The sequence below is a fragment of the Erythrolamprus reginae genome, chromosome 2 (genome assembly GCF_031021105.1).
Source record: "Erythrolamprus reginae isolate rEryReg1 chromosome 2, rEryReg1.hap1, whole genome shotgun sequence".
Classification (NCBI taxonomy): Eukaryota; Metazoa; Chordata; class Lepidosauria; order Squamata; family Dipsadidae; genus Erythrolamprus; species Erythrolamprus reginae.
In genome coordinates, this window is record NC_091951.1 from 79,046,059 (window position 1) to 79,071,527 (window position 25,469).

Sequence of the window (25,469 nt, forward strand, 5' to 3'; positions counted from 1 at the left end):
TGAGCCGCTCCAAGTCTTCAGAGAGGGGCGGCATACAAATCTAATAAATAATAATAATAATAATATGGGGATCAGCGTCACAGGGGCAGACAAATCCTTGGTACTCCAAAGTATACTGAGACAGGGTGGCACAGTGGTTAGAGTGCAGCACTGCAGGATACTTCAGCTAACTGCTAGCTGTAGTTCAAATCTCAACACCGGCTCAAGGTTGACTTCCATCCTTCCAAGATGGATAAAATGAGGACCCAGATTGTTGGGGACAATATATGCTGACTCTGTAAACCGCATAGAGAAGGCTGTAAAAGCAGTATGAAGCAATATATAAGTCTAAATGCTATTGCTATCTCCCTGTCTTAACCCAACATGAACAACTTTTATGATAAAAAAGATAAGACCTGCTAGACAGAAATTGGAAAACAGAGAAATTTTTATTGCCGCTAGAGTGCCTTTGAAATATTCCTGAAGGCAGGAAGAGTTTTACTATCTCACCTCTCTCCAAATCTAGAGAAAGTACTTTTAAATGATACAGATTCTTGCCACCTGTGACATCTTTCTGAAATAACTTTAACTAGTGAAAAGTGTTCGGGCCAGCCAGTAATAACAGCCCCAAAATATCACTTACCGTATTTTTCGCTCTATAAGACGCACCTGCTGATAAGACGCACCTAGATTTTAGAGGAGGAAAATAGAAAAAAAATATTTTGAGCCAAAAAGGGGAGAGGAAGAGAGGAAGGAGTGAAAGAAGGGAGTGGGGGAGGAAAGAAGGGAGGAAGGAAAAGGAAAGCAAGAAATGGAGGGAGGAAAGGAAGGAAGGAAGGAAAGAAAGAAAGAAAGAAAGGGGGAAGGGACAGGAACAGAGGAAGGAAGCAAGGAAACTTATGAAAGGGGAGAGTAAGAGAGGAAGGACTGAAGGGAGGGAGGGAGGGAAGAAGGTAGGAAGGAGAAAGAAAAGAAGAAATAAAGGAAGGGAAGGTAAAAGAGAGAAAGAAAAAGAGCAAGAAAGAAAGCAAGAAAGAGAGAAAGAAAGAAAATGAAAGAGAAATAAAAATAGAGAGGGGGAATGAAAGAAATGGAAGGAGGAAAGGAAGGAGAGAAAGCAAGAGAAATAAAGAAAGCAAGAGAAAGAAAAAAGAATGTAAGAGCAAGAGAGCAAGAGAGAAAAAGAAAGAAAGAGAGAGAGAAAGAAAGAAAGAAAGAAAGAAAGAAAGAAAGAAAGAAAGAAAGAAAGAAAGAAAGAAAGGCAACTTCAAAGAAAGGCTCACTGAGCATCTCTCACTCTCTCTCTCTTTCTATCCCTCTTTCTTTCTTTCTCTTCCTTTCTCTCTCTCCTCTTCCTTTATCTCCTCTCTCTCCCTCCCTCTCTCTTTCTCTCCCCCCTCTCTCCCCCTTTCCCTTTCCCTCTCTCTTTCTCTCTCTCCCTCTCTTGCTATCTCTCCCCCCTCTCCCTCTCTCTTTCTCTCCCACCTCTCCCCCCTTTCCCTCTCTCTTTCAGGAGAGGCGGGGCCAGCGAAGGTGATATTCAATGTCGGGGGCGCTCGGGCGGTTGCGCGCGCTCCGTATCTCCCTGCTAGCCCACTCGGAATATTCAAAATAAGAAAAACCTTCGCCGGCAAAGGCTTTTCTTATTTTGAATATTCCGAGTGGGCTAGCAGGGAGATAGGGAATGCGCGCAACCGCCCGTGCGCCCCCGACATTGAAGACCTCCGCTGAGAAAAACCTTTGCCGGCAAATGCGGCGGGCGGCGGGGGGAGAGCGAGGAGCCGGTTCTGGCGGGTGCGGGGCTTGGCTGGCTGGCTGGCGGGGGGAGCGCCGCTGGTGGTGCGGAGGGAGACCCTCCTCCGGGAGGGAGGGGGCCAGGCAGCAGCTAGCCAGCCAGCCGGCGGGATGGCACTTCCGAGTTCGCAGCCTCCCCCCCCCTCCCTGCCTGCATCTTCGCTCCATAAGACGGGGCTGATTTTTCTTCCTACTTTGGGAGGAAAAAAACTGTGTCTTATGGAGCGAAAAATACGGTAATTAATTGTTGACTCATGGTTTTCAGGATAGCGCAGTGGTTAGAGTGCAACACTTCAGGCTACTTCATTCAGCTGCTAGCTGTAGTTCAGCAGATCAAATCTCGCCACTGGCCCAAGGTTGACTCACCCTTCCATCCTTCCGAGGTGGGTAAAATGAGGACCCAGATTGTTGGGGGCAATATGCTGATTCTGTAAACCACTTAGAGAGGGCTGTAAAAGCACTATGAAGAGGTATATAAGTCTAAATGCTATTGCTATTTTTCGTCATATTGTTTGATAGTGTTTCTGTTTATGGAAAAAATGAGAATGCTGAGGACAAATTTCACCTAACTATTAAACCACTGGGAAGCAAATACAAAATATTTGTATAAATGTGGGAATCTCCAGCAGGGAGAATAAGGGTGGCAAGGTCAGAATGATGCAAACCTGGCGTCTTTTGTATATGCATTGCTATATCACATGCAAATATGAAAGGGGCCGAGTTTGTCATACAGTTCATGCTCTTGTCATTTGATGAAAAGAGTATGATCCAGCTGTCAACCAATCCCAAAGAGTTTTCTTTTGCACTGAAACCATAAATAATATTGTTTGGGCTAATTCCATACAGGACTTTAATCTTATTTAAAATTATGTCCTGCTTTTAAAACACAGCATTCCTTTTTAATCCAGATCTTGTTTGCAATCAAATATTGTTTCTTTATTCCTTAATCTCCGAAATCAAACTACATAGTGTCTGAAATTAATCATCTTTCAAAGACTCTTTCAACTTCAGATGCAACACCAGTTGCAAAGCAGCTGATAGTGTAGCATAAAATAAATGTCTAAAGCTGCTGCTGCAAAATAAAAAAATAATTAAAAATGGAACTGCTCAGGACACAGAGACCCAACAGCTATTGTAACTAATAATTCTTGACCAATAGATCTTGATTTCAAAAAGAGCTGCAATGACAGTCACCTGTAATGAGCCACCTGACAGCCAAATATCCACAGAGTGGACAAACATGAATGATAACTTTCATTTTCCCATAAGGCAGTGAAAAAAATATATAGAATCAATTGCTTTCACATGAATTTCCTTCCACATAAAGTTGGTCCATATAATTATGCCACCATTTGTTCATATTTGATGTACCTTGATGTAGACTTTCAAGGCAAATTAATATTCCTCTCCCCATTTCTTCTGACTGAACAAGAGAAATTTGTTAGCTTTATCAACTCATCTTCATTTAATTCTTGATGACAACAGTCATGGTAGGAAAAAGTGAAATTTCTTGTTTGTTTGTTTGGTTGGTTGGATTCTCGAAAGGTTTGCAAGATTCTAGAATCTTTCAAACAGATTCTATAAGGTGATGGTAAAATAAATAAATAAAAATAAAATAAATCTTCATATAATACTCTGCTCCAACCAGGCACTTTCCAGTTCAATTGTACATGAGCTCCAGATGGAGGGAGGGAAGGAGGGAAAGGAAGGAGGGAGGGAGGGAGGGGTGGAAGGAAGGAAGGAAGGAAGGAAGGAAGGAAGGAAGGAAAGAAAGAAAGAAAGAAGGGCACATACATGAATAATGGAAACAAAACCCAAACCAGCATGCTGGAATCTGTGATGCTAATATTTTTGAGGGGTATAAGATTGTCAAGTATTAACTTAAAATGTAAAATTTGGAACAGATCCAATTTTCCATTTAGTAATTACACGTTTTATTATTAAGATAACGTATGAGCTGTTTAACCTAACCATAAGACTCTCATTTGTTACACTGGATTTTCTTTCATATTCAGCAACTATTCCCTTTCTTGACACAAAGAATAAATCCATTTCTCCCAAGGAAGCTTTTAAATTGATTTTGTTATTACTTCATATATAACTTTACTCTCCTACAATAAATTATTCTGTCTCAGATAAAAGCTTCTAGGGCAGTTGACTTCCAGAGGAGGTACAGTGAACGGAAGATAGTTCTGTGGAGCCAATGACTGCAGCAAAGACAAAGGAACCAGTCTAGTCATTTGGAACACTTGTGGATAAGGAGAGGGCAGGAGATTGCCTTCATGGGCTTTGGACAGCTGTTTTTTCCAAGGAGACTTCAGGACAGCAATTTTCAGTGCTGGGAGATAACAGAATTCACAAACTGTAGTGGAGAACTTTTAAGCACACAACATTCATAACTCTCACTTTCTAATCATCTTTGCAAATTGCCTGTTAAGATTTTTTAAGCTATTTAAAATGATAAGTTTGAAGGGTTTTCATTGGGTGAAGTTTTCTTCAACTGTGAACAACAGACAAAATCAAATATATGCTTAAGAACTTACAAGAATCTGAAACAAAGAGCAAAAAGCTAAATAAGATTTTGATCTTAGAAAGTTGTAAACAGACTATGGGACCAAATAAATTTGAACACTGAAAATTTTGCAATCAGATTTTGTAGTTAATTATAAAGAATAAGAGTTTCTTGTGGACAACAAATCTATTTTTGTTTTTGGAAGACATAACAGGATATCAGGAATTTCATGATTTATGAACTGGACACTAGAGAAGTTTACATTGCCTATCAAATGTAAAATGTTAAGCAAGCCTATCAAATGCAAAATGATATGAGAATGCTGAAGGAGATATTTGGAGAATGAAGTGAAAAATTAGTAGCCACAGTATCAACTATGTCAGTAAATCTGATCAATTTAAAATAAAATATAATTACTTCTGGTAAGCCTTATGGATTTTTTGCCTGACACCAGAAGTGAAAAGATTACGCTTTATGGAATTGTTTACAGATAAAGAATCGAATACGGAATAAGAAAGAATGAAGAGATAACTGTTTGTAACCATAGAAAGGGTGAAGGCTGAAATTTGTTTTGACTGGTGTTGTAGATTGGAAGTTACTTCTCTCTAAATATTCTTTTTATTATATTCTTACTTTTTTCTATCTTCTTTTTCTTGTAACTTTTACTCATTCTATTTTTCTTTTTAAGTTTATTTTGCATTGTGTTTCACTACTATAATCAAGATTAATAAGAAATTATGTACTTAAAAATGGAATTTCCATCACAGTCATCAATCTTTTTGCTGTTTTCAATCTATTTAAGTTGTACTGTCACACACTGAGAACTTCTAGCAATTGGCACGCTTCTATTTATTCAGAACTTGTGAAGTTCTAGGCTGGTTTTGCTACCATAACACCTGCATTGCACTAAAGGGCCTAGAAGCATGTTCAATGACTCCAGTCATTAACTAGATGCTGTAGCCAAGGTCACATTTCAAAGTCTCAGCAATAGCACCTGTTAGTTCCATTGTTCCTTCCAATACCAGTTACATCAAATCCTGTATACAAAACATTGGCTCACAATTCAGGCACAAAAAGTTGGCTTTAAACATTCAACATTGGCAATTTTGCTACAGCTGGAGAAATGTAGTTCATTTTATGGTATTTGTACAACTCTTTCACCTCAACTATTATATTGAAGGAAATAAAAATAAGGGTGCATCTCTATTGTTATCTATTTCTAAAGATCTGTATCAGAATGAGTGGGAAGGTGCTCTTGACTAAATCAACAGTCGTGGAAGAAAAGCAGGCATTTATTTTCCTCCCTAAACTATAGGAAAGGATGAAAACAGACCCACTGAAGCTGGCATCTGCCCCATGGAGAAAGTTGCCAATGCTTTCCCTCTTGAAAGGAATAGTAGTTTTAAGGAAAACCAATCATTGTAGGTACTGAATCCCTTTACTTGGCTAACTTTAATTCATAGTATTTAACAAGATAATGCTACAATTTCTTAAGATGTCTAGTGCAACCATGTCAACAGCAAAGCATAAGTGTGCACAATTTTGCCCTGAAAAACAAATATACAGCTCTCAAAGGCCTAACAGAATATGGTATCTATTTCGTGCTATATCATAATGCTGTTGTTCAATCATCACACTAAACCACAGCCAATTATAAAATGCATGAGCAAGAACAAGCTGCAACAAGTTCACTCTCTCTCTTACTAAGGAAGGAGACATTCAGATTATTTTGCACTCCTGTAAACCACGTATTACTGTTTCAGCTGGACTTGGAAATGCAGCGAAGAAAACCTATAGTTATTTTAAATAAGAGGGGACTTAATTACTAATGTGGCTTCTCAAAATTAAACATAGCTAGCCTAATTATAGTTGCAGAGTGCAGAAAACAAACAAATACAAAAGGAAAAAAGATGAAACAAGAGTCCAAGATTTATTGTGCTTGTTCCTGCTTCCATATGTCATGACATATAGATGCGCTGTGTAGTTGCATATATTGACAAAAGATAGTTCACCTTTTTTTACTTGAAGCGAAGAGTGGAAGAACTAGAAAAGCATAGACCAGCAGTTATATTAGAAATCTTTGTTTAAATGCACATGGCACCAGCAAGCAATGATAGGTAGTACAGTGGTACCTTGTCTTACGAACTTAATTCGTTCCGTGATGAGGTTCGTAAGTAGAAAAGTTCGTAAGATGAAACAATGCTTCCCATAGGAATCAATGTAAAAGCGAATAATGCGTTCAATCCCAAAACTCACCCCTTTTGCCTTGCGCCACTGGGAATCCCCGCCTCCGGACTTCCATTGCCAGCCGAAACCCCTGTTCTTGCGCTGCTGGGATTCCCCCTGAGGCTCCCCTCACTGGGAATCCCCGCCTCCAGACTTCCATTGCCAGCGGAAGCCCCTGTTCTTGCGCTGCTGGGATTTCCCCTGAGGCTCCCCTCACTGGGAAACCCCACCTCTGGACTTCCGTTGCCAGCCAAAGCGCCGGTTCTTGCACTGCTGAGATGCCCCCTGAGGCTCCCCTCACTGGGAAACCCCACCTCTGGAATTTCGTTGCCAGCCAAAGCCCCTGTTCTTGCACTGCTGGGATTCCCCTGAGGCTCCCCTCACTGGGAAACCCCACCTCTGGACTTCCGTTGCCAGCCAAAGCGCCCGTTCTTGCACTGCTGGGATTCCCCTGAGGCTCCCCTCACTGGGAAACCCCACCTCTGGACTTCCGTTGCCTGCCGAATCCCCTGTTCTTGCACTGCTGGGATTCCCCTGAGGCTCCCCTCGCTGGGAAACCCCACCTCTGGACTTCCGTTGCCAGCCAAAGCGCCCAATCTTGCACTGCTGGGATTTCCCTGAGGCTCCCTTCACTGGGATTCAAAGCAGTGCCAGCAAAAATGAAGGGAATCCCAGCAGCAGCGGCTTGGGTTCGTAAGGTGAAAAAAGTTCGGAAGAAGAGGCAAAAAAATCTTAAACACTGGGTTCGTATCTCGAAAAGTTTGTTAGAAGTGGCGTTCGTAAGACGAGGCACCACTTTACTTGAAATGGTTGCTGGCCTGTTGTGGTCTAAGTACATCACTCCAACCAGGACATTCAGCTTTTGATTGCTTCTCTTGCAACATGTGGCTTTTACATGAAATCTGACTCCATTGTTAGTTGCACATTTAATGTTCTTTATACCATGATGAAAGCTCCATCTCCCATGACACTGTCACTGATAATAGATGCAAAGTACTGTGTTCTCATCAGGAGCGCATCAATTTCAGCTACCTTTCGGTGTTTTGCCACTGGCTAATATTGAATTATTGAATATGATGCATTGATATTTACTGAATATGATATTTTGAGCAATGCAACAGCACCACAGGCTACCTAAAAGATCTGTTTAGTTTGCTGGCGCTATAGGGACATCATCACTTCACCATGAAGTGACTCAGAGTTATGTTACTCATAATATAAACCAGTCTTTCCAATCCAATGGTCTCCAAATGTATTGGGCCAACAGTACTCAGAATTTCCCCCTAACATGCAGTTGCAAGTTGTTCTAGAGTTGTAGTTGAGGAAGTCCAAATTGGAAAGGCAAACGAAGAGTTATTTCAGTCTTGTCTTTACGAGCTGGGTGGTACAGTAATTAGAATTCAGTATTGCAAGTTAACTCAGTCCACTGCTAGGAGTTTGATCCCCACTGGCTCAAGGTTATGCTAACTCTGTAAACCGCTTACAGTATGCTGCAAAATAGTATAAAGCAGTATATAAGTCTAAGTGCTATTGCGATGTGCCCACTGCCCAACCCATTTTCTTAAGTGTCAGACAGTCCTCCTCTTTCTTCTTTGTCAATAATAATAATAATAATAATAATAATTATTATTATTATTATTATTATTATTATTTATTAGATTTGTATGCCACCCCTCTCTGAAGACTCGGGGCAGCTCACAACAACAATAAACAATGCAGTACAAATCCCAAAATTAAAACTATAGCTAAAAACCCACTATCATTTAAAAACAGTCAATATTACAAACAAAGTCAAGCCAGAAACTGGCTTCAGAAACACCAGTTCAGTGTGGTTCAAAATTAAAAACCCAAAATATTATAAGGACAAGAGACAATTCTAAGAAGCAGATAGGAATTACAGTATTTTTTGCATTATAAAACGCTTCAGACTATAAGATGCACATTAGCTTTAGAAAAAGAAAACAAGAAAAAAAAATCTGTCTCTGCCTCCCAGTATCCATCTGGTATTAATCACCACAAAAGCACATTTAAGAGGCTTGTCTTAATGTGCAGTATATTTATTTACCATATTTAACATAGCATTATAGCATCTGGAGTTTTAAAAGTTGAAATCAATGCAAATACCCATTCAAGAAAACAATGTCAAATTTCAGCCAATCACAAATTTCAAATCTGCTAGGTATTTCTTTAACAAATGCATCCTGTATTGATTTAAAGTTAATAGATGGATAATTTCACATGTCCTTGAAGACAATTTCATACAACAAAGAATGTGATAATTAACTTCGCGCTAAAAGTACTTACTGAAATATATTCTTTGAAATATTTTCTGGATGGTAGAGTAGATCACTATGACTAAATTAACCAAGTACATCCATTAGCTCTTGTTCATTGTTAAAGGATTACACCATATGTTAATATAAAATAAATCAGAATGATTTCTGGAGCTTGAGCTTCACAACATTAGGTTCCCTTCTATACCAATTACAATATATTAATTTCTTCAAATTAGAGGGGATCTAGTCATAGAAGCACAACTAATTACTTGGAAATGCATTACAGTAGCTTCCCTTTAAACACAATACTGGGTAAAGAAAAGCACTATGGATGAAGTTTTAAAAAGATATGTCAAGAAGGGATGAATTATAATTGTCACTGCTGGGAAGAATTTATGTGATTAAGATGAATGTTTTACCCTGAATGTTATTTTTGTTTCAGATAATGCCTGTTTTAACAGCTGATGTACCATTTAAACAATGGCAGAAGGACATGTCTAAATTTATATGGCAAGGGAAAATATGAAGAAATGAAGAGGATTGGACTTACCAATATATTTTGTTGCATGCTGGATAGTTTGGATGAGAGAATTAGTAGAAGAGGTTATTGGATATAGACATTAATGACTTGAGATTTGGATGGTATGGATGGATGTCTGTGGTTTGATAAAATTAAGATGAACGTAGACTCTAAAAATTATTGTTACACCAGCTGTTCTTAGAACATGAAACAAATATAAACTCAGGGTTTGCCACAAAACAACCTTTATGGCTTTCAGTACAAGAAGCATTTTATAGATGAGAAATAAGTTAGAAATGGTTAGTCTACCAAGAGATACTAGAATTTTCTCAAAAGATAATAATAATAATAATAATAATAATAATAACAACAACAACAACAACAACAACAACAACAACAGATTTGGAAGGGACCTTGGAGGTCTTCTAGTCCAACCCCCTGCTTAGGCAGGAAACCCTACACTACTTCAGATAGATGGTTATCCAACATCTGCTTAAAAAATTCCAGTGTTGGGGCATTCACAACTTCTGGAGGCAAGCTGTTCCACTGGTCAACCATTCTGACTGTCAGGAAATTTCTCCCTAGTTCTAAGTTACTTCTCTCCTTGTTTAGTTTCCACCCACTGCTTTTTGTTCTACCCTCAGGTGCTTTGAAGAATAGGTTGACTCCTTCTTTGTGGCAACCCCTGAGATACTGGAAGACTGCTATCATTTCTCCCTGGTCCTTCTTTTCATTAAACTAGCCATGCCCAGTTCCTGCAACCGTTCTTCATATGTTTTAGCCTCCAGTCCCCTAATCATCTTTGTGGCTCTTTTCTGCACTTTTTCTAGAATTTCAATATTCTTTTTGCATCGTGGTGACCAAAACTGAATGCAGTATTCCAAAAGATTGTACAATGAAATCAAGAAAAGGTTTGATAACAGAAAGTTATGGCTAAAAGTTTTCTTATGTACAATTAACAGATAGATCTAACGTAGATAAAGTATTTTATATTTTTGAAAGAAGCACAACTGAATTTGAAGTATGTACTAATGATGAACATGTTTTTGCTAAAAAGTATAAACTTTTGCTAAAATATGAGACAGAAGAACTAAAAGAATGCATAATAAAATGGGCCAAAAAATTGCTAACTATATACAAAAGGACCAATGAGGAAATATGTGGTGGCTGAAAAGACTGAAATTTACATTATGTTTCAAAGGAATTTTATAAGATGATGAATCATTCATATTTGTCATCAGAGAAATTGTCTACAATGTATAAAGGTACAGTACTCTAAATCTTTGTTAAGAAGGGACATTTTATCATGTTTGGTGGGCATGTAAAAGCCAAAACATTTTGAATACAATATATGCATTAATTCAAAAGATTTTAAAGGATTAATGTGCAACTGAAACCAGAAAATTTATAGCTACAAAGGAAAGTAGAAGTTTCTATTTCCCCCCAATTCTTTCTTTTTGCACCTTTGCTTTTTATTGCTTTTGCTTTTTATTACTTTGTGTTAGTTTTATTTGTTTAGTAACAAATTTATTTTTAAAAAATAGAAAGGAAACTAATCTTCTGGAAGGTCAACTTCTGTCTGCAAGAAAACAGATAAAAAGTGCATTCAAAATGGCAATGATAGGAAAAGAAAGCTAAAAACAAATGTGATGTTACATCGAAATCTAGATTAATTTTAAGATACACTTTTCTTTTTTACTTGGAACTTAAAAATAAGTGATGCCTTTGAAACTGTCTACATCTTTTTTCCTTTGCACTGTTATTTCCAAAATTATGGTCCCTATGATCCTATCTAAAGAACCCTGGAATAACATTGGATTGGTCTCTCTCTTACAAGAAACACCTAGAGAAATAGGGCAGCATACTAGAAACAAAATACTCCAGAAATTATGTGGAACAAAATGGGAAGCTTCATCTGTAACCTTCAGGTCATCAGCACTAAGGTTGGTCCTACCCTGCAGTAGAATACTGTGCTCCTGTGTGGCTTAATAGCTGTCATACTAGTAAATTAGAAGCCAGACTCAATGACACTATGAGGAGTGTATATATTAAAACCATTCGAACCAGCTGGCTCCCAGTTCTGAGCCATATAGCACCACCAACTTTACGAAGGCAAGATGCACTAGTAAGAGATTATAGAAAAATTATGAACCACCCACTCCTATTGGTGCATGACGACCTTCCTCATTTAGCATCTGGAAGACTTAAATATAAGAAGCTCCCACTGACACTATGTTTGCCCAACAACTTTAACATTGATTCCCAATGGAAAGTCAAATGGGTCACCGAATGCCCAGACATAGGAAGATTTATAAAAGATCCCACAAAAATGGTGTCACTTCAGCAATGGACAATCTTGAATAGGATTCTCGCCTCATACGGTGTTTGCTGGAACTCTAGAAACATAGAAACATAGAAGACTGACGGCAGAAAAAAACCTCCTGGTCCATCTAATCTGCCCTTATACTATTTCCTGTACTTTATCTTAGGATGGATATATGTTTATCCCAGGCATGTTTAAATTCAGATACTGTGGATTTACCAACCATGTCTGCTGGAAGATTGTTCAAAGGATCTACTATTCTTTCAGTAATATTTTCTCATGTTGCTTTTGATCTTTCCCCCAACTAACTTCAGACTGTGCCCCCTTGTTCTTGTGTTCACTTTCCTATTAAAAACATTTCCCTCCTGAACCTTATTTAACTGTTTAACATATTTAAATGTTTCGATCTCTACTCTCTACATAAATGGGGCATAGTATCCTCTCCTCAGTGAGAGTGTGGAGTCCTAAGTCCAATTGTAGTTCATGTCCTGACTAACTGTAAGATGAGGGCATATATGGTCCTGTATCTGGATTTTTTTTTAATACAAATGATGCTGTGCTTTAATGGTTAGATTGCCCAGACACTGGTATTTGAACATAGATCTTTTTAACATGTATATTTTATTGTGTTTTACCAGTCTAGATGAAATTTTAACATATATTGCTAGTCTATGTATGATATGCCATATGTTAAATAAATGTAAAATTATAAAATGATTCACCAGATGTCACACTCATTGACACAAGTTTCTAATAACTACAGCACGTTAGGATAAAACTTTCTCAAAGTCAAAAAGCAAAATCTTAGCTTAAAACTGTGGCCTACCAGATATTTTGAACTTCAAGTTCCATAATTTCTGCCTATATTGGCTGTATCTTATATCATTAGATTACTTACCGTATATACTCGAGTATAAGCCGACCCGAGTATAAGCCGAGGCACCAATTTTTGCCACAAAAACTGGGAAAACGTATTGACCCGAGTATAAGCCGAGGTTAGAAAATGCAGTGGCTACTGGTAACTTATAAAAATGGAAAACAATAAAATTACATTAATTGAGACATGTTTTAGAATATTTATTTTAAAGAAAACCAGTAAACTAGCTCTGTAAATTTAAAAGAGGGTAAACAAATTAACAATATTAACAATAAATTAAAAAGTAAAAAAAGTAGCTCGATCAGGAACAAAGCTAAAACCTAACAGTTAAAATCCTTCAAAACTGGATTCCTTCTCATCATTAATTGGATTTACATTATTGTTCTGTTTTTATATATGCTGTGAGCCACCCTGAGTCCTTGGAGAGGGATTGCATACAAATCCAATTAAATAAATAAACAAACAAACAAATAAATAAGTGTATCCAAAGAAGAGCTTCAGCATTAGCTGCTGTGAGGTTATCAGCATAGAAAACCAGATAGATAGATAGATAGATAGATAGATAGATAGATAGATAGATAGATAGATAGATAGATAGATAGATATAGATAGAAAGATAGATAGATAGACAGACAGACAGACAGAAAAATAGATAGATAGATAGATAGATAGATAGATAGATAGATAGATAGATAGATAGATAGAAATAGATACAGATAGATAGATAGATAGATATAGATAGAAAGATAGATAGACAGATAGACAGACACACAGACAGATAGAAAAATAGATAGATAGATAGATAGAAATAGATACAGATAGATAGATAGATAGATAGATAGATAGAAAGAAAAATAGATAGATAGAAAAATAGATAGATAGAAAGATAGAAAAATAGATAGATAGAAATAGATACAGATAGATAGATAGATGATAGATAGATAGATAGACAGATAGATATAGATAGAAAGATAGATAGACAGACAGATAGAAAAATAGATAGATAGATAGATAGATAGAAATAGATACAGACAGATAGATAGATAGATAGATAGATAGATAGATAGATAGATAGATAGATAGAAAAATAGATAGATAGAAAAATAGATAGATAGAAAAATAGACAGATAGAAAAAGAATTCCTGTCTAGCTCTGCCTCATAACACATTATTAGATCCTATCCAAGCAAGGACAGCAACTACCACAAAATACCATTTTTAAACAGTTTAAATCCTTTCAAAGGAGGGGGAGGAGAATCTGACAGCAGGGGGCCTTTTTAATCCGACTAAGGGTAATGCAGATAGAGCAAAGAATAGTTACTCACCATTGCTTTTTCCCTCTCTCGGTTGGAGCAAATGGCTGCCTCATTTGCTTGAGGCAGGGAGAGGAACTACGGCGTGCCAGAGGGGACAAAAGCTGGTGCCTCCTCGCTCTGGCTCAAGCAATGGCGCCCTCGTGTGGTGACTTTGTCAATGACCCGAGTATAAGCCGAGGCTGTGTTTTTCTGCCCATTTTTTGGGCTAAAAAACTCGGCTTATACTCGAGTATATACGGTATTTTAAAAAAAACCCAGAACATTTGATTTTTAATAAATTTTCAAAGATAGGAGCTTTAGTCTGAAGGGAAAGGAGTCAAAAATATTTATTCTGTTTGGTTATTGGATAAATTCCAACCAACCCTTCGATTATACGGTAATCTTCCTTTGTTGAGTTTGGTACATAAAATCAAGGAAAGGAAAGCAGGATTTTTTAAAATTAGTCTCCTCATCAGAAGGCTAGCTATTATTTTTCTATTTCTTATCAATTAAATACAGCGGCAAAATCATTCATCATCACTTAAATTAATTCTAAAAAGTCTCCAGGAGCATCTAAAATGCTCTTCTCCCATAAAGAATACCAACTGTGCATTTTCACAAGAGTCTTAAATCAACGGAATCTATTTTGTTTTTTCAAATTTACCTCTAAACTACTAGATTTGGGGTCCATACAAAATTCCATGCTTACGAAACTTTATCTTTTGTCTCTCTGGGTTGATGATAATGAGCTATAAACATGCAAATACAATATACAATAAGGGCCTTTTTTCAGTGTGTCCATATTTCATTTATGTTTCTATTTTAAAATTATCATGTTTTTGTCTGTTTTACGGAAATGTAAAAACACACAATCTGTTCTGGAAGAGTTCCACACTCAAAAGGCCACCACTTCAAATGTGAAGGAAAAAGGAAGGTGTTCTGAGATTACCCACAGGGTCAAGACACTTCCTATGAAGTCAAAGCAGCAATTTTTAGATTGAAACAGGAAATTTCTAGCCCCAAATGCTTTGCATTCAAAACATTTTGCACATCTCTGCAGAAGCAACTCCAAGCAACAGTAACTACAAATAAAATGTGGAGAGAAAAAAGAAAGCATGCTAGTAAGTAACACAAAGCCAATAAAAACCAGAAATGAAAGTATAAGGAAAGAGAACATTCTTCAAGCAACTAGCATGATGCCAGTAGAGAGAACAGAAACCTAAAAATTAAAATAAACCTAAGGTAGATCTGGCCAGGAAAACACCTCCGCTAGAAATATCAGAATTTTATTAATATAGACTATAATCAACGAATCTTGAAAGCATCACAGAATTTCCCCTTCCCTGGTGGACATATAATGAAGCCAAAGTGTATTAGAATTTAATTTGAATGTGGATAGAGAAATTATTGAAACCTGAGATATTCCTGTTGGTTATATCACCAGAGAACTTTAATAAAGAAAATACATTTTTAATTAGTCATATAATCACAGCAGCTAGAATTGAATTTGCGCAAAAATGGAAAGCAACAAAAGCCTCTTCTGGAAAGGAAGTAATTAAAAAAAATACTGGATTGTGCGGAAGTGAATAGATTGACAATGAAAATTAAAGATAAGGAAGACTCTGAGTACTATAATGTAGGTGGAAATTTTATGATTCACTAGAAAATGAATATGTATAGAAGACAAGTAACATTGATTAAATTGGAGGAAAATAGAAAATTGAAGGTGGTATATCCAGGTGACAAAATTGTCGAGAAGACAGCATTAAGATAGTAGTTAATATACCTAGTAAAATATAAGAAATAAACATAGATATGAATACTGGGAGGAGGAATGAGATTAACAGATTAAATGAAATTAGGTACATGAGTTACTTGTCTGTCAACTATAGAATGGATTGTGAATATATACACTCAGGAAAAGAATCAGAGGGAGAAAAGGAAATAGAGAAGGAAGGGAAGAGGAGGGAAGAAGGAAAGTATGAGAAAGGGAGAAAGAAGGTAGAGGGGAGAGAGGGAGACAGTAGGAAGGGAGTGATATGACATACAGTGGTACCTCGAGATACGAGTTTAATTCGTTCCGGACCTGGGCTCTTAAGTCGAGCAGCTCTTATCTCGAACGACTTTTCCCCATAGGAATTAATGTAAATAATTTTAATTGGTTCCAGCCCTCAAAAAACTCACAAAGTTAGTCTAAATTATGCAGAAAGACATGTTTTTAATGAAGAAATGTACATGTACATATAAATGAATAATGAAGTTTCTTTCACTTAACTTGTAAACTTTCTTAAACTTTTAAATTTACATATGTTCAACTTCTCTGCCACCCAATCCTGTAGGACAGAGGTCCCCAACCCTTTTTGCACCAGGGACCGGCTTTAAGCGATCAAGAGAGGAATGGGTGAATGAATGGACGGAGGGTGGGAAGGAAGGAAGGAAAGAGGGAAGGGACAGGAACAGAGGAAGGAAGCAAGGAAACTTATGAAAGGGGAGAGTAAGAGAGGAATGAGTGAAGGGAGGGAGGGAGGGAGGGAAGAAGGTGGGAAGGAGAAAGAAAAGAAGAAATAGAGGAAGGGAAGGTAAAAGAGAGAAAGAAAAAGAGCAAGAAAGAAAGCTGCAAGCACCCCCCCCCCCCGAGCCCCCCAGGCCGGCTGCAACCTTTTAAAACACGCGCGCCGCTTCGCAGCTGTCTCCTGAAGCCGAACGCGGAAGTTAGCGTTTGGCTTCAGGAGACAGCTCCTTGGCGCTTGTATCTCGAATTTGGGCTTGTAAGTAGAACAAAAATATCTCTCCCCTCCCAGCTCTTATCTCGAGTTGCTCTTAAGTAGAGCAGCTCTTATGTCGGGGTTCCACTGTATAGGGAAAAACAGGTGGGTAATTAAAGTATAAAAGGTGCAAATTAAAATATTGGTTTATGTATTATCAAATAAAAGTGTATAACTTTGTGTATTTTGTTAAGAAGGTATATTTATGAATGTATTGCAGAGAAAAACAATAAAAGCTTATTTTTTTAAAAAAAAAATCCCCTTCCTTCCCAATATGGCAAAGAAAATCAAAGTCAGGCAATGTTGAGTTTCTTTCTCATGTTTTTCTGTTTTGCCAGGCTAAGCTGTTTTCTAATGCTTGCCATATATTTTCATCAAGGCCACCTATGAACTCCTTACATCGGGGCGGGGGAATAGGAATGTTTATATTGAGAATATAATGACAAAATAATTACAGTGATCTCTCGGTTAGCGCGGGGGTTACGTTCCAAGACCTCCCGCGCTAACCGATTTCCGCGTTATATTGGATGCGGAAGTAAAACCACCATCTGCGCATGTGCGCCATTTTTTTCATGGCCGCACATGCGCAGATGGTGGAGTTTGCGTGTGGGCGGCGGGGAAGACCAAGGGGAGGTTCCTTCAGCCGCCCAACAGCTGATCTGCTCCGCAGCGCGGAAGCAGCGAGGAGCCGAAGATGGGGTAAAGGCAAAGGGGAAACCCCATCTTCGGCTCCTCGCTGCTGCCGCGCTGCGGAGCGGATCAGGTGTTGGGCGGCTGAAGGAACTGAATGTCCCTTGGTCTTCCCGCTTGCCGCTTGCCAGTCCACACACGCCCCCCTGGATGAGCCGGCCACAGGGGCGAGGGGTGGGGATGAAGGGGCAGGACTTCCCGGGCGGAAGGCATGCTCGGCTCTGCCGCTCCAGCCCCTTTCGGCCGAGCAGCCAGGGAAGTCGAGCCAGGCGTGGCGGCGGCCTGCGCCGATGTTCCCCGCTGCGACGGAAGGCAGTCGCTTGGCTAGGGAGGCTCGGCCGAAAGCGGCTGGAGCGGCAGAGCCGAGCACGCCTTCCGCCCGGGAAGTCCTGCCCCTTCATCCCCACCCCTCGCCCCTGTGGTCGGCGGGAATGAAAGGGCAGGACTCCCTGGGTGGAAGGCGTGCTCGCTCCAGCCGCTTTCGGCCGAGCCTCCCTAGCCAAGCGACTGCCTTCCGTCGCAGCGGGGAACATCGGCGCAGGCCGCCGCCACGCCTGGCTCGACTTCCCTGGCTGCTTGGCCGGGGAGGCTCGGCCGAAAGCGGCTGGAGCGGCAGAGCCGAGCACGCCTTCCACCCAGCGATTGTTCCGCTGCCGCCAGCATGGCCTGGCTGGCAGCGGAAAATGTAACGGAGCCCACGGGGGATTCGCCTTCCTCCCACCCGCAGCCGAGACTGATTGTGGGCTCCTTCGCAACCTCGGAGAGCTTCCGGGGCAGGGAGGAAAGCGAATGCCACGGGGCTGGGCTCGGCTCCCCCCTCGGCTCCCCCCCTTACCAGCCCCGCCGCGGAAGGCTCCATTCTGTTCCCTGCCGGCCCGATTGAGCGGCCGGCGGTCTCCATTCAGGGAACAGAATTTAAAAAAAAAATTTTTTTTAAAAAAAATTTTTTTTAAAAAAAATTTTTTTAAAAAATAATATTTTAATATTTTATTTTTTAAATAATATTTTTTGAAAAACCGCGTTGCAGCGTTTCGCGCTAATCGAGAACGCGCAAGTCGAGGGACCACTGTATTCTCCTACATTTCCATCAACCACTGTTATGAAAACCTTGAAATGTTATCAGCAAATCTTGAGGAGCACTCAGATTTACAGAGAGCGAGACAAACTAAGGATTATCTTTAGAACTATCACTTATGTCTTGAATTACACCCCAAAATAAATGACATCCAGTGTAATGAAACCTAAAAATAGCTGAAGCCTATTGTGGCATTTGAAGTTTTAAATTGAACATGATAATATACAGTAGCTTAATAATTATATATCTAACATGTATGCAATCATAACCAGACTGACCTATATTGAGCAAGATGTAATTCTAAGGGTAGTTAATCCTCCCATGGTCATAGGTGTAGCTGTCATAACTACAATTAGACATCTAATTGTATAGCTTAGATCAAAAGAATTCTTAATTGTGATGTCTTACTATTTACAAAATTTAAATGAAGCAGCTTGGCGAATTACCTAAGTCCATCTTTACAAGATGGTCAATAAAGCCAGCAATTGTTATAAAATGTATTCGAGACTAAATAAATAAATTGGATTTTTTTAGATATGTATATTGTTTATTGTTCTGATATGTTGTGAGCCGCCCCGAGTCCTCGAAGAGGGGCAGCACACAAATCCAATAAATAAATAAAATATAAATAAATTCCAAAGATATACATAAGTTTGGGAATGGTACTTCCATCCTATGCAACAGCTGTCAATATATTAAAATGAGGATGGGAAAATACTAAGAATATACCTGATGCAAAGCTCTAGAATTCCAAACTTGAAGATAACAGCGCAAAGAAAATTGCCAACTTTTAGATTTTTTTTCTGAGCAAAAGCTACACAAGCCCATTTCTAGGATAAATTGTCATCCAAAATGGAGTGAGCCTAGACTAAGAAATGTCCAGGTTAGTATAGTTCTAGACAGAATTTTAGATGTATTTATTTTTGCACTGTTGAAGGACTTGGGATTTTAAGGGGAAACACCATTTTTTAAGCTTCATATTGGTTAAATCCCCTAATGGGCTACGGGCTACCCATCAAGTATGGCTCTTGAGCTGATGTAAGTTGGTTAATTATTGCTTTGGATCAGTTTTCTGATTATTCCAGCCTCAAAATTTCAGGAAACTAACATTGGCTTCAGCAATAGATTTAGAAGACCTCAATCAAACAAAAAAACAAAAAGGGAATTGTGGGCAATTGTTTTCTTTCAGAACACAAGCAAATATGTATGTCACATTTTCTTTTTAGGCAAAATATGCTCTATTGTACAATTTAACCAGCAGGTCAGTGCATAGCTCTCTTTGCTCTTTTTTTCCAAATTAATATTCTACTACTACTGAGTTAGGACTCTTAACAATCAGAGAATACCAAGGGGCAAAATGCACAATCTTACGTTGCATTCGCTTCTCATTCATATTCATTTACATGAGCGCCAAGACAAGAACAGTTGTTTACATATCTTTAGTCTCCCTTTATTTCTTTGTTGGTAAATATAAATTCAACACATAACTTAAGGCTAAATGGACAATGATGCTTGTCATGTAGTTTGCCCATGCATGAATGATTTTCCTTTCTCAAACATCTGCTATATGGGAGGCAGTGAACTGGATCAGTACTACGGCAGAGAGAAGAGTTGGCCCTGGTGTAGATTCACAACAAAACTGCCACTTGTTTGTGGGGAAGGAGGGCCCCCTGCATAAAGGCAAACTATGCTCTTCCACTAAGACCCCTCAAACCCCAAAGAAGCACTTCCAATTTACAGAAATAGGACAACTCACTTTAGCCCAAAGGGTGCCTGATGCAAAGGAGAAGCTCATTTCCATGTTTATGCTCTCCTTAGGACTTCCTTTACTAAATACGCCCTCACATTAGCAAAGAGGGTGTTATCACTCATCACTCCGATTCCTATTTGGGCTGAAGCAATCTGTTCTTTCACTTTCCATAATTGAAAACTTGTCTGACTTGGCTATAATTACTGCCACTATTGTTACATTTGTTCATGCTTAGCCGACTGGCCCCCTCATCAGGAGTTGAGCGGGCCTGTTATTAGCCCCTTTCTATTATATTTTACATCAGAGAAATAGACTTGCAACCTCAAAGCGGCTCTCCCATGCATTTATTATGTTGCACTATTTCCACAGATGCAAAACGGCTGCTTCAGAAATCTTCCCCAAACAAATGCCAAATTATTGGTACACATGGACACACATGTATACCTGGGCACGTACATATAGAAACATAATCATGTAATGAAGACAACATTCAAATTCTCCCCTTGTAGGGGCTATTAATCAAGATAATATCTGAGAATAATTGCAAGATACAGTAGATCCTTCTCTAATCGCAAAACTCACAATATTGTTGGCCCATCCATCCCCATTTTATCTGTGACAATATACCTTCTAGTACAGACCTGGGCAAAGTGCGGCCCGGGGGCCGGATGCGGCCCGCCCGTTGTCTGTGACTGGCCCACGGAGGTTGGAAGGAAGGAAGGAAGGAAGGAAGGAAGGAAGGAGAAATGGAGGGAGGAAAGAAGGAAGGAAGGAGAAATGGAGGGAGGGAGGAAGGAAGGAAGGAAGGAAGGAAGGAAGGAAGGAAGGAAGGAAGGAAGGAAGGAGAAATGGAGGGAGGAAGGAAGGGGTGGGCAATTAATTTATAATTATAATATAATTATAATATATAATTGTATTAATGTAATATAATATAATATAATATAGTATAATATAATATAATATATAATCATATAATACATAATTATAATTTATAATTATAATATAATTAACTAAGTTGTACCCAATAATATACAGTATTGGGTAGAATTGAGTTAATTATATTAATCCGGCCCTCTAAAACCATCCCAATTTCTCATGCGGCCCCATGGCAAAATTAATTGCCCACCCCTGTTCTAGTAGATGCTTGGAACAAACTTCCAGCAGACGTGGTTGTAAATCCACAGTAACTGAATTTAAGCATGCCTGGGATAAACCATCCTAAGATAAAATACTGGAAATAGTATAAGGGCAGACTAGATGGAACATGAGGTCTTTTTCTACCATCAATCTTCTATGGTTCTATGTTTCTATTTCAGTGTGCTACATGGATTCTCCCCATGGCAAACATTTGTGTAGGATTTATAGTGGAGTTATAATATACTGGAAATTGGTGATGTGAAACCATTACATGCTTCAAATGTTTGAACATGTCAGGAGTAAATGAGAAGTTCCGCTAATCATTTTTTTTGGGTAGATCACTAAGACATTTCAGTAATAAGTAGCTTAAATAAATAATATTTGGTTTGATTTCACCCATGTGTTAGTTCTACATCATAATATTAAAATTAACATCTCTTTGATTCCCCTTGTGCAATGAAATGTTGGAGTAAGGCCTATATCCTTAATTTCACATGCCAGCAAAATAATGCTTAGGATCATCCACTGAAGATTAGAGCCCTCCATGGAAAAAGAGATGCCAGATGTACAAGCTGGCTTTAGAAAAGGCAGAGGAACACTGCTGATATACGGTGGATAACTGAGAAAGCCAAAGAATGCCAAAAAAAGGAGAAACCAGTGTGTGCTTCATTGATTATAGAAAAGCCTTTAATTATATCAATCATTTCAAGCTGCGGAAAGTGCTCAGAAAAACGAGAATCCCAAGGATCCCATTGTCCTCATGAGAAACTTATGTACAGCTCAGGAAGCCACAGTGTGGCCGGAACATGGTAAAAAAAAATTGACTCCAGAGTGATGAAGAAATTCTATACCACTACATGATCTCTCCTCCTTTATTCAATATTCTAAAAGTCAAAGAACACAGTGAAAATATGGGATTAAATTAAACATAAAGAAAGTAAGGACAATGGGCAGAAAATACAGCCTTAGAACTGACAATGAAGATATCAAAAGTAGTGGATAACTTTTGCCTTTTAGGATCAATCATCTACAGTAAAGGAACAATCAGTCCAGAAATGCACTACAGGCTAGCACTTGGAACAGCAGCCATGAAGGCCTTGGAAAAGATATTCAAATGCCAAATGATGCCTACAAAAATCAGAATCATGAAAGCCATTCTACTAGCCCAAAAGTTAGACTTTAAAAATGAAGGATTTGAAGAATGTTGATGCATGTCAACTATGGTGTTGGCGAATACTACGGACAGTCAAGAACAAATGGGCTGTTGAACAAACCAATCCCGAATTCTCACCTGAGGCAGGCACAAATAATCAGGCTTGAATTATTTTATTTTGGACACATTATGCAAAGACTTGACTCTCTAAAGCTGAGTAAGGGAGCAGTGAAGAGAAGGAACAAAAGCAAGACAATAGGAGGATTCACAATAGCAATTGGTGGAATCTGAAATACCAGGTTAGAGATAGATCGTTGTAAAGGAAATATATTTATGTGGTCGCTAGGAGTTGAAAATAACTTGATGGAACATAATCAAAATCAGAGTCCTTCTGGAGTTAGGTGGCATATAAATATCAATCAATCAATCAATCAATCAGTTGTCTGTTACATTCACTTTTTCTTCCTTACATGCCCAGCACTATCACAAAAATTTCATCAAGTTTTACCTCTTATTAAAGTTTGTAGAAAGGACAACATCTCCCTCTACTTCTTCTTGATACCAATGCAGTTATCAAAACAAGGTCGTGCAACATCTTCTACAACCTATTTGTTACAGTTTAAATTATTTGCTTAACCCACAAAGAAGCTCACTGTTCCAAGAAAACACATACAGTGGGGGAAAGCGCATCCCAGGAACAATAATACAACTTCAGAAAAATTTGTAACAGAACACCAATAGCAAGGAATCATTGTAGATTTTCCTTCCCAACCAAGCAGAACATAAAGCACTCTCTCTCTCTCAAAACCACCTCCTTATTCCTTGAGCCTCCCTTGAGTGCCAATAGGTAATTAATAATACATAAATACAACTTTACCCTTAAAACTATCTACTGTTAAACTATCCACTGTTGACCTCTCCCCATTCCTAAGAAGTCAGTAGGGGACGTGCATAAGTGCACCTGTGTGCCTTGAGTCCCCTGTCCTGTTACTCTCTTACTAGTATCATGTATAGAAACACTGTTATATTTTTGTATACAGTGTTCCCTTGATTTTCGCGGGGGATGCGTTCCAAGACCGCCTGCGAAAGTCAAATTTCCACGAAGCAGAGATGCGGAAGTAAATACACTATTTTGGGCTATGAACAGTATCACAAGCCTTCCCTTAGCACTTTAAGCCCCTAAATTGCAATTTCCCATTCCCTTAGCAACCATTTAGATTATTACTCACCCTGTTTATTTATTAAAGTTTATTAAAAAAAATATTTATTAAAGGCAAACAAAAGTTTGGCAATGACATATGACGTCATCGGGCAGGAAAAACCGTGGTATAGGGAAGAAACCCATGAAGTATTTTTTAATTAATATTTTTCAAAAACCGTGATATAGATTTTTCTTGAACCGGCGAAAATCGAGGGAACCTCCAATATGTAATTAACAAAGCAAATAAGTAAATAAAGTAATTTATCTCCCCTGAAAAAAAGGCCTGTTCCTGTTCAAACACCTCCAAACAGTGCAACAGGCATTGTGTGGCTTCATATGGAGGTGAACCATTTTTTTCTATGGTAGCATGTCTGACTTTTTGAAAGATGCCTCTTGTAAAATAAGCAAGTGCCTACCTTCCTTGTATTCCTAGGTGCACCTAGGTGAAAAGTTCCACCAGACCATTCCGGCTGATCATCATCTATTGTCAGCTACACCAATCCAGTAACTTACCTATGTCATTCCTTAGCCATACCTTACATGGGTATGGAAATGTGCAATGATGATTGATGGCCAGGCTTAGTTCCATTTGCCATACACAGAACTAGGAAGAGGGTTTATTATTATCATTACTGTTGTTATTATTATTATTATTATTATTATTATTATTATTATTATTACTACTATTATTATTACATATTATATTATTATATTATATTATAACAAATAATAATAATAATAATAATAATAATAATAATAATAATAATAATAATAATAATAATAGTTTGAAGTAAAACCCCTCCAGCCTGGCTGATCTTTCAGGCAGGTCGCAGCACCGGCCCAGAGCTTTGGCCTCGGACCTGCGGCCACTTCACCCCGCGGTCTTGAGAGGCGCGCGCGTTGCCACCTCCAGCAAAGCAGCAGCAGCAGCAGAACCCCGTCCAAGTCTGTCCTCTCGCCCACCGCCGGGTTGAACCAACCGACCCCCCTCCTGCTACCCTCCTCAACCGTCCTGACCTGTAGGCGCTGCAAGTAAGAGGCCGGCACGTAGCCCGTCTCCCCGGAGCCCGCTCGGGTCACCAGCCACCAGTGCTGGTTGCTCCGCTCCAGCAGCAGGAAGGTCTCGCCCACGGCGAAGGCCAAAGAGTTCGGCTCGGCCGACCGGAAACCGTACAGGGCCCGGTACATGGCGCTGGCAACTGGGGGGGACGGAGGCGGGCCGGTGAAGAAGAAGAAACTAGCCGGCAAAACTCCGGTCGGAGACCCCTCCAACCAAGTGGCGGCGCCGGCGGCTCCTTTGCTGTAAACGCCACTCTAAGGCGCTCCGCCCTTATACCGGGCCTGCGTCAGCCTCCCCGTGTCGCCAGGACGCAGCCTCGCCCCCATTCCCCGTCGCGGTGCCTGAGCGCCATCTGCCGAGGCGCCCTTTTTTTCGCCGAGGAGCCCGGCCGCCTCGAACTTTTCCGTCCCGGCGGGAAGGAATTCTGAGGGGGTCCGTGGAAATCCACGCCGTGCGACTCGGGTTGGCCAGCCTGCATTCTCCACACGCGCTGCAAATCGTCTTTTGGGTTCGCGAGGCCTTTAGCTTAGGGAAGCGAGCCTTCCGTCCCCTGTCCTAATGTCTCTCTCTTACTAGCATCATGTATATAAACATAGTTATATCTTTGTATACTACCAATAAGTACTGTACTTGACAAAATAAAAAAAATAAATTTATATTGTACAATTTACAAGCGGGGAAATATAATTGTATCCCTTGCATATACTGTACATATTCCTAGGGACTCAAGGCGGCTCACAACCAAAAATAATCATAGATACAGTGTAATATTAGGACATCTAAAAAAGCAATTTAAAAACAATTTAAAACGCAGTAACAAACATGTATACAACAGTC

At 39.3% G+C, this 25,469-nt stretch overlaps 1 protein-coding gene across 2 annotated transcripts in view; it reads right to left on the bottom strand.

Moving 5' to 3' along the window:
- The window catches only part of NCKIPSD (NCK interacting protein with SH3 domain), a 129,336-nt gene extending 104,380 nt beyond the window's left edge, over positions 1-24,956 (bottom strand). The window contains exon 1 of one of the 2 annotated variants that reach the window (XM_070738413.1): positions 24,590-24,956. In XM_070738413.1, the coding sequence (XP_070594514.1) occupies positions 24,590-24,760 (171 nt within the window). In that variant the 5' untranslated portion in view covers positions 24,761-24,956. The remainder of the gene's footprint in view (positions 1-24,589) is intronic. The other variant, XM_070738415.1, reaches the window with a different exon arrangement.
- Positions 24,957-25,469: the final 513 nt, after the last annotated feature.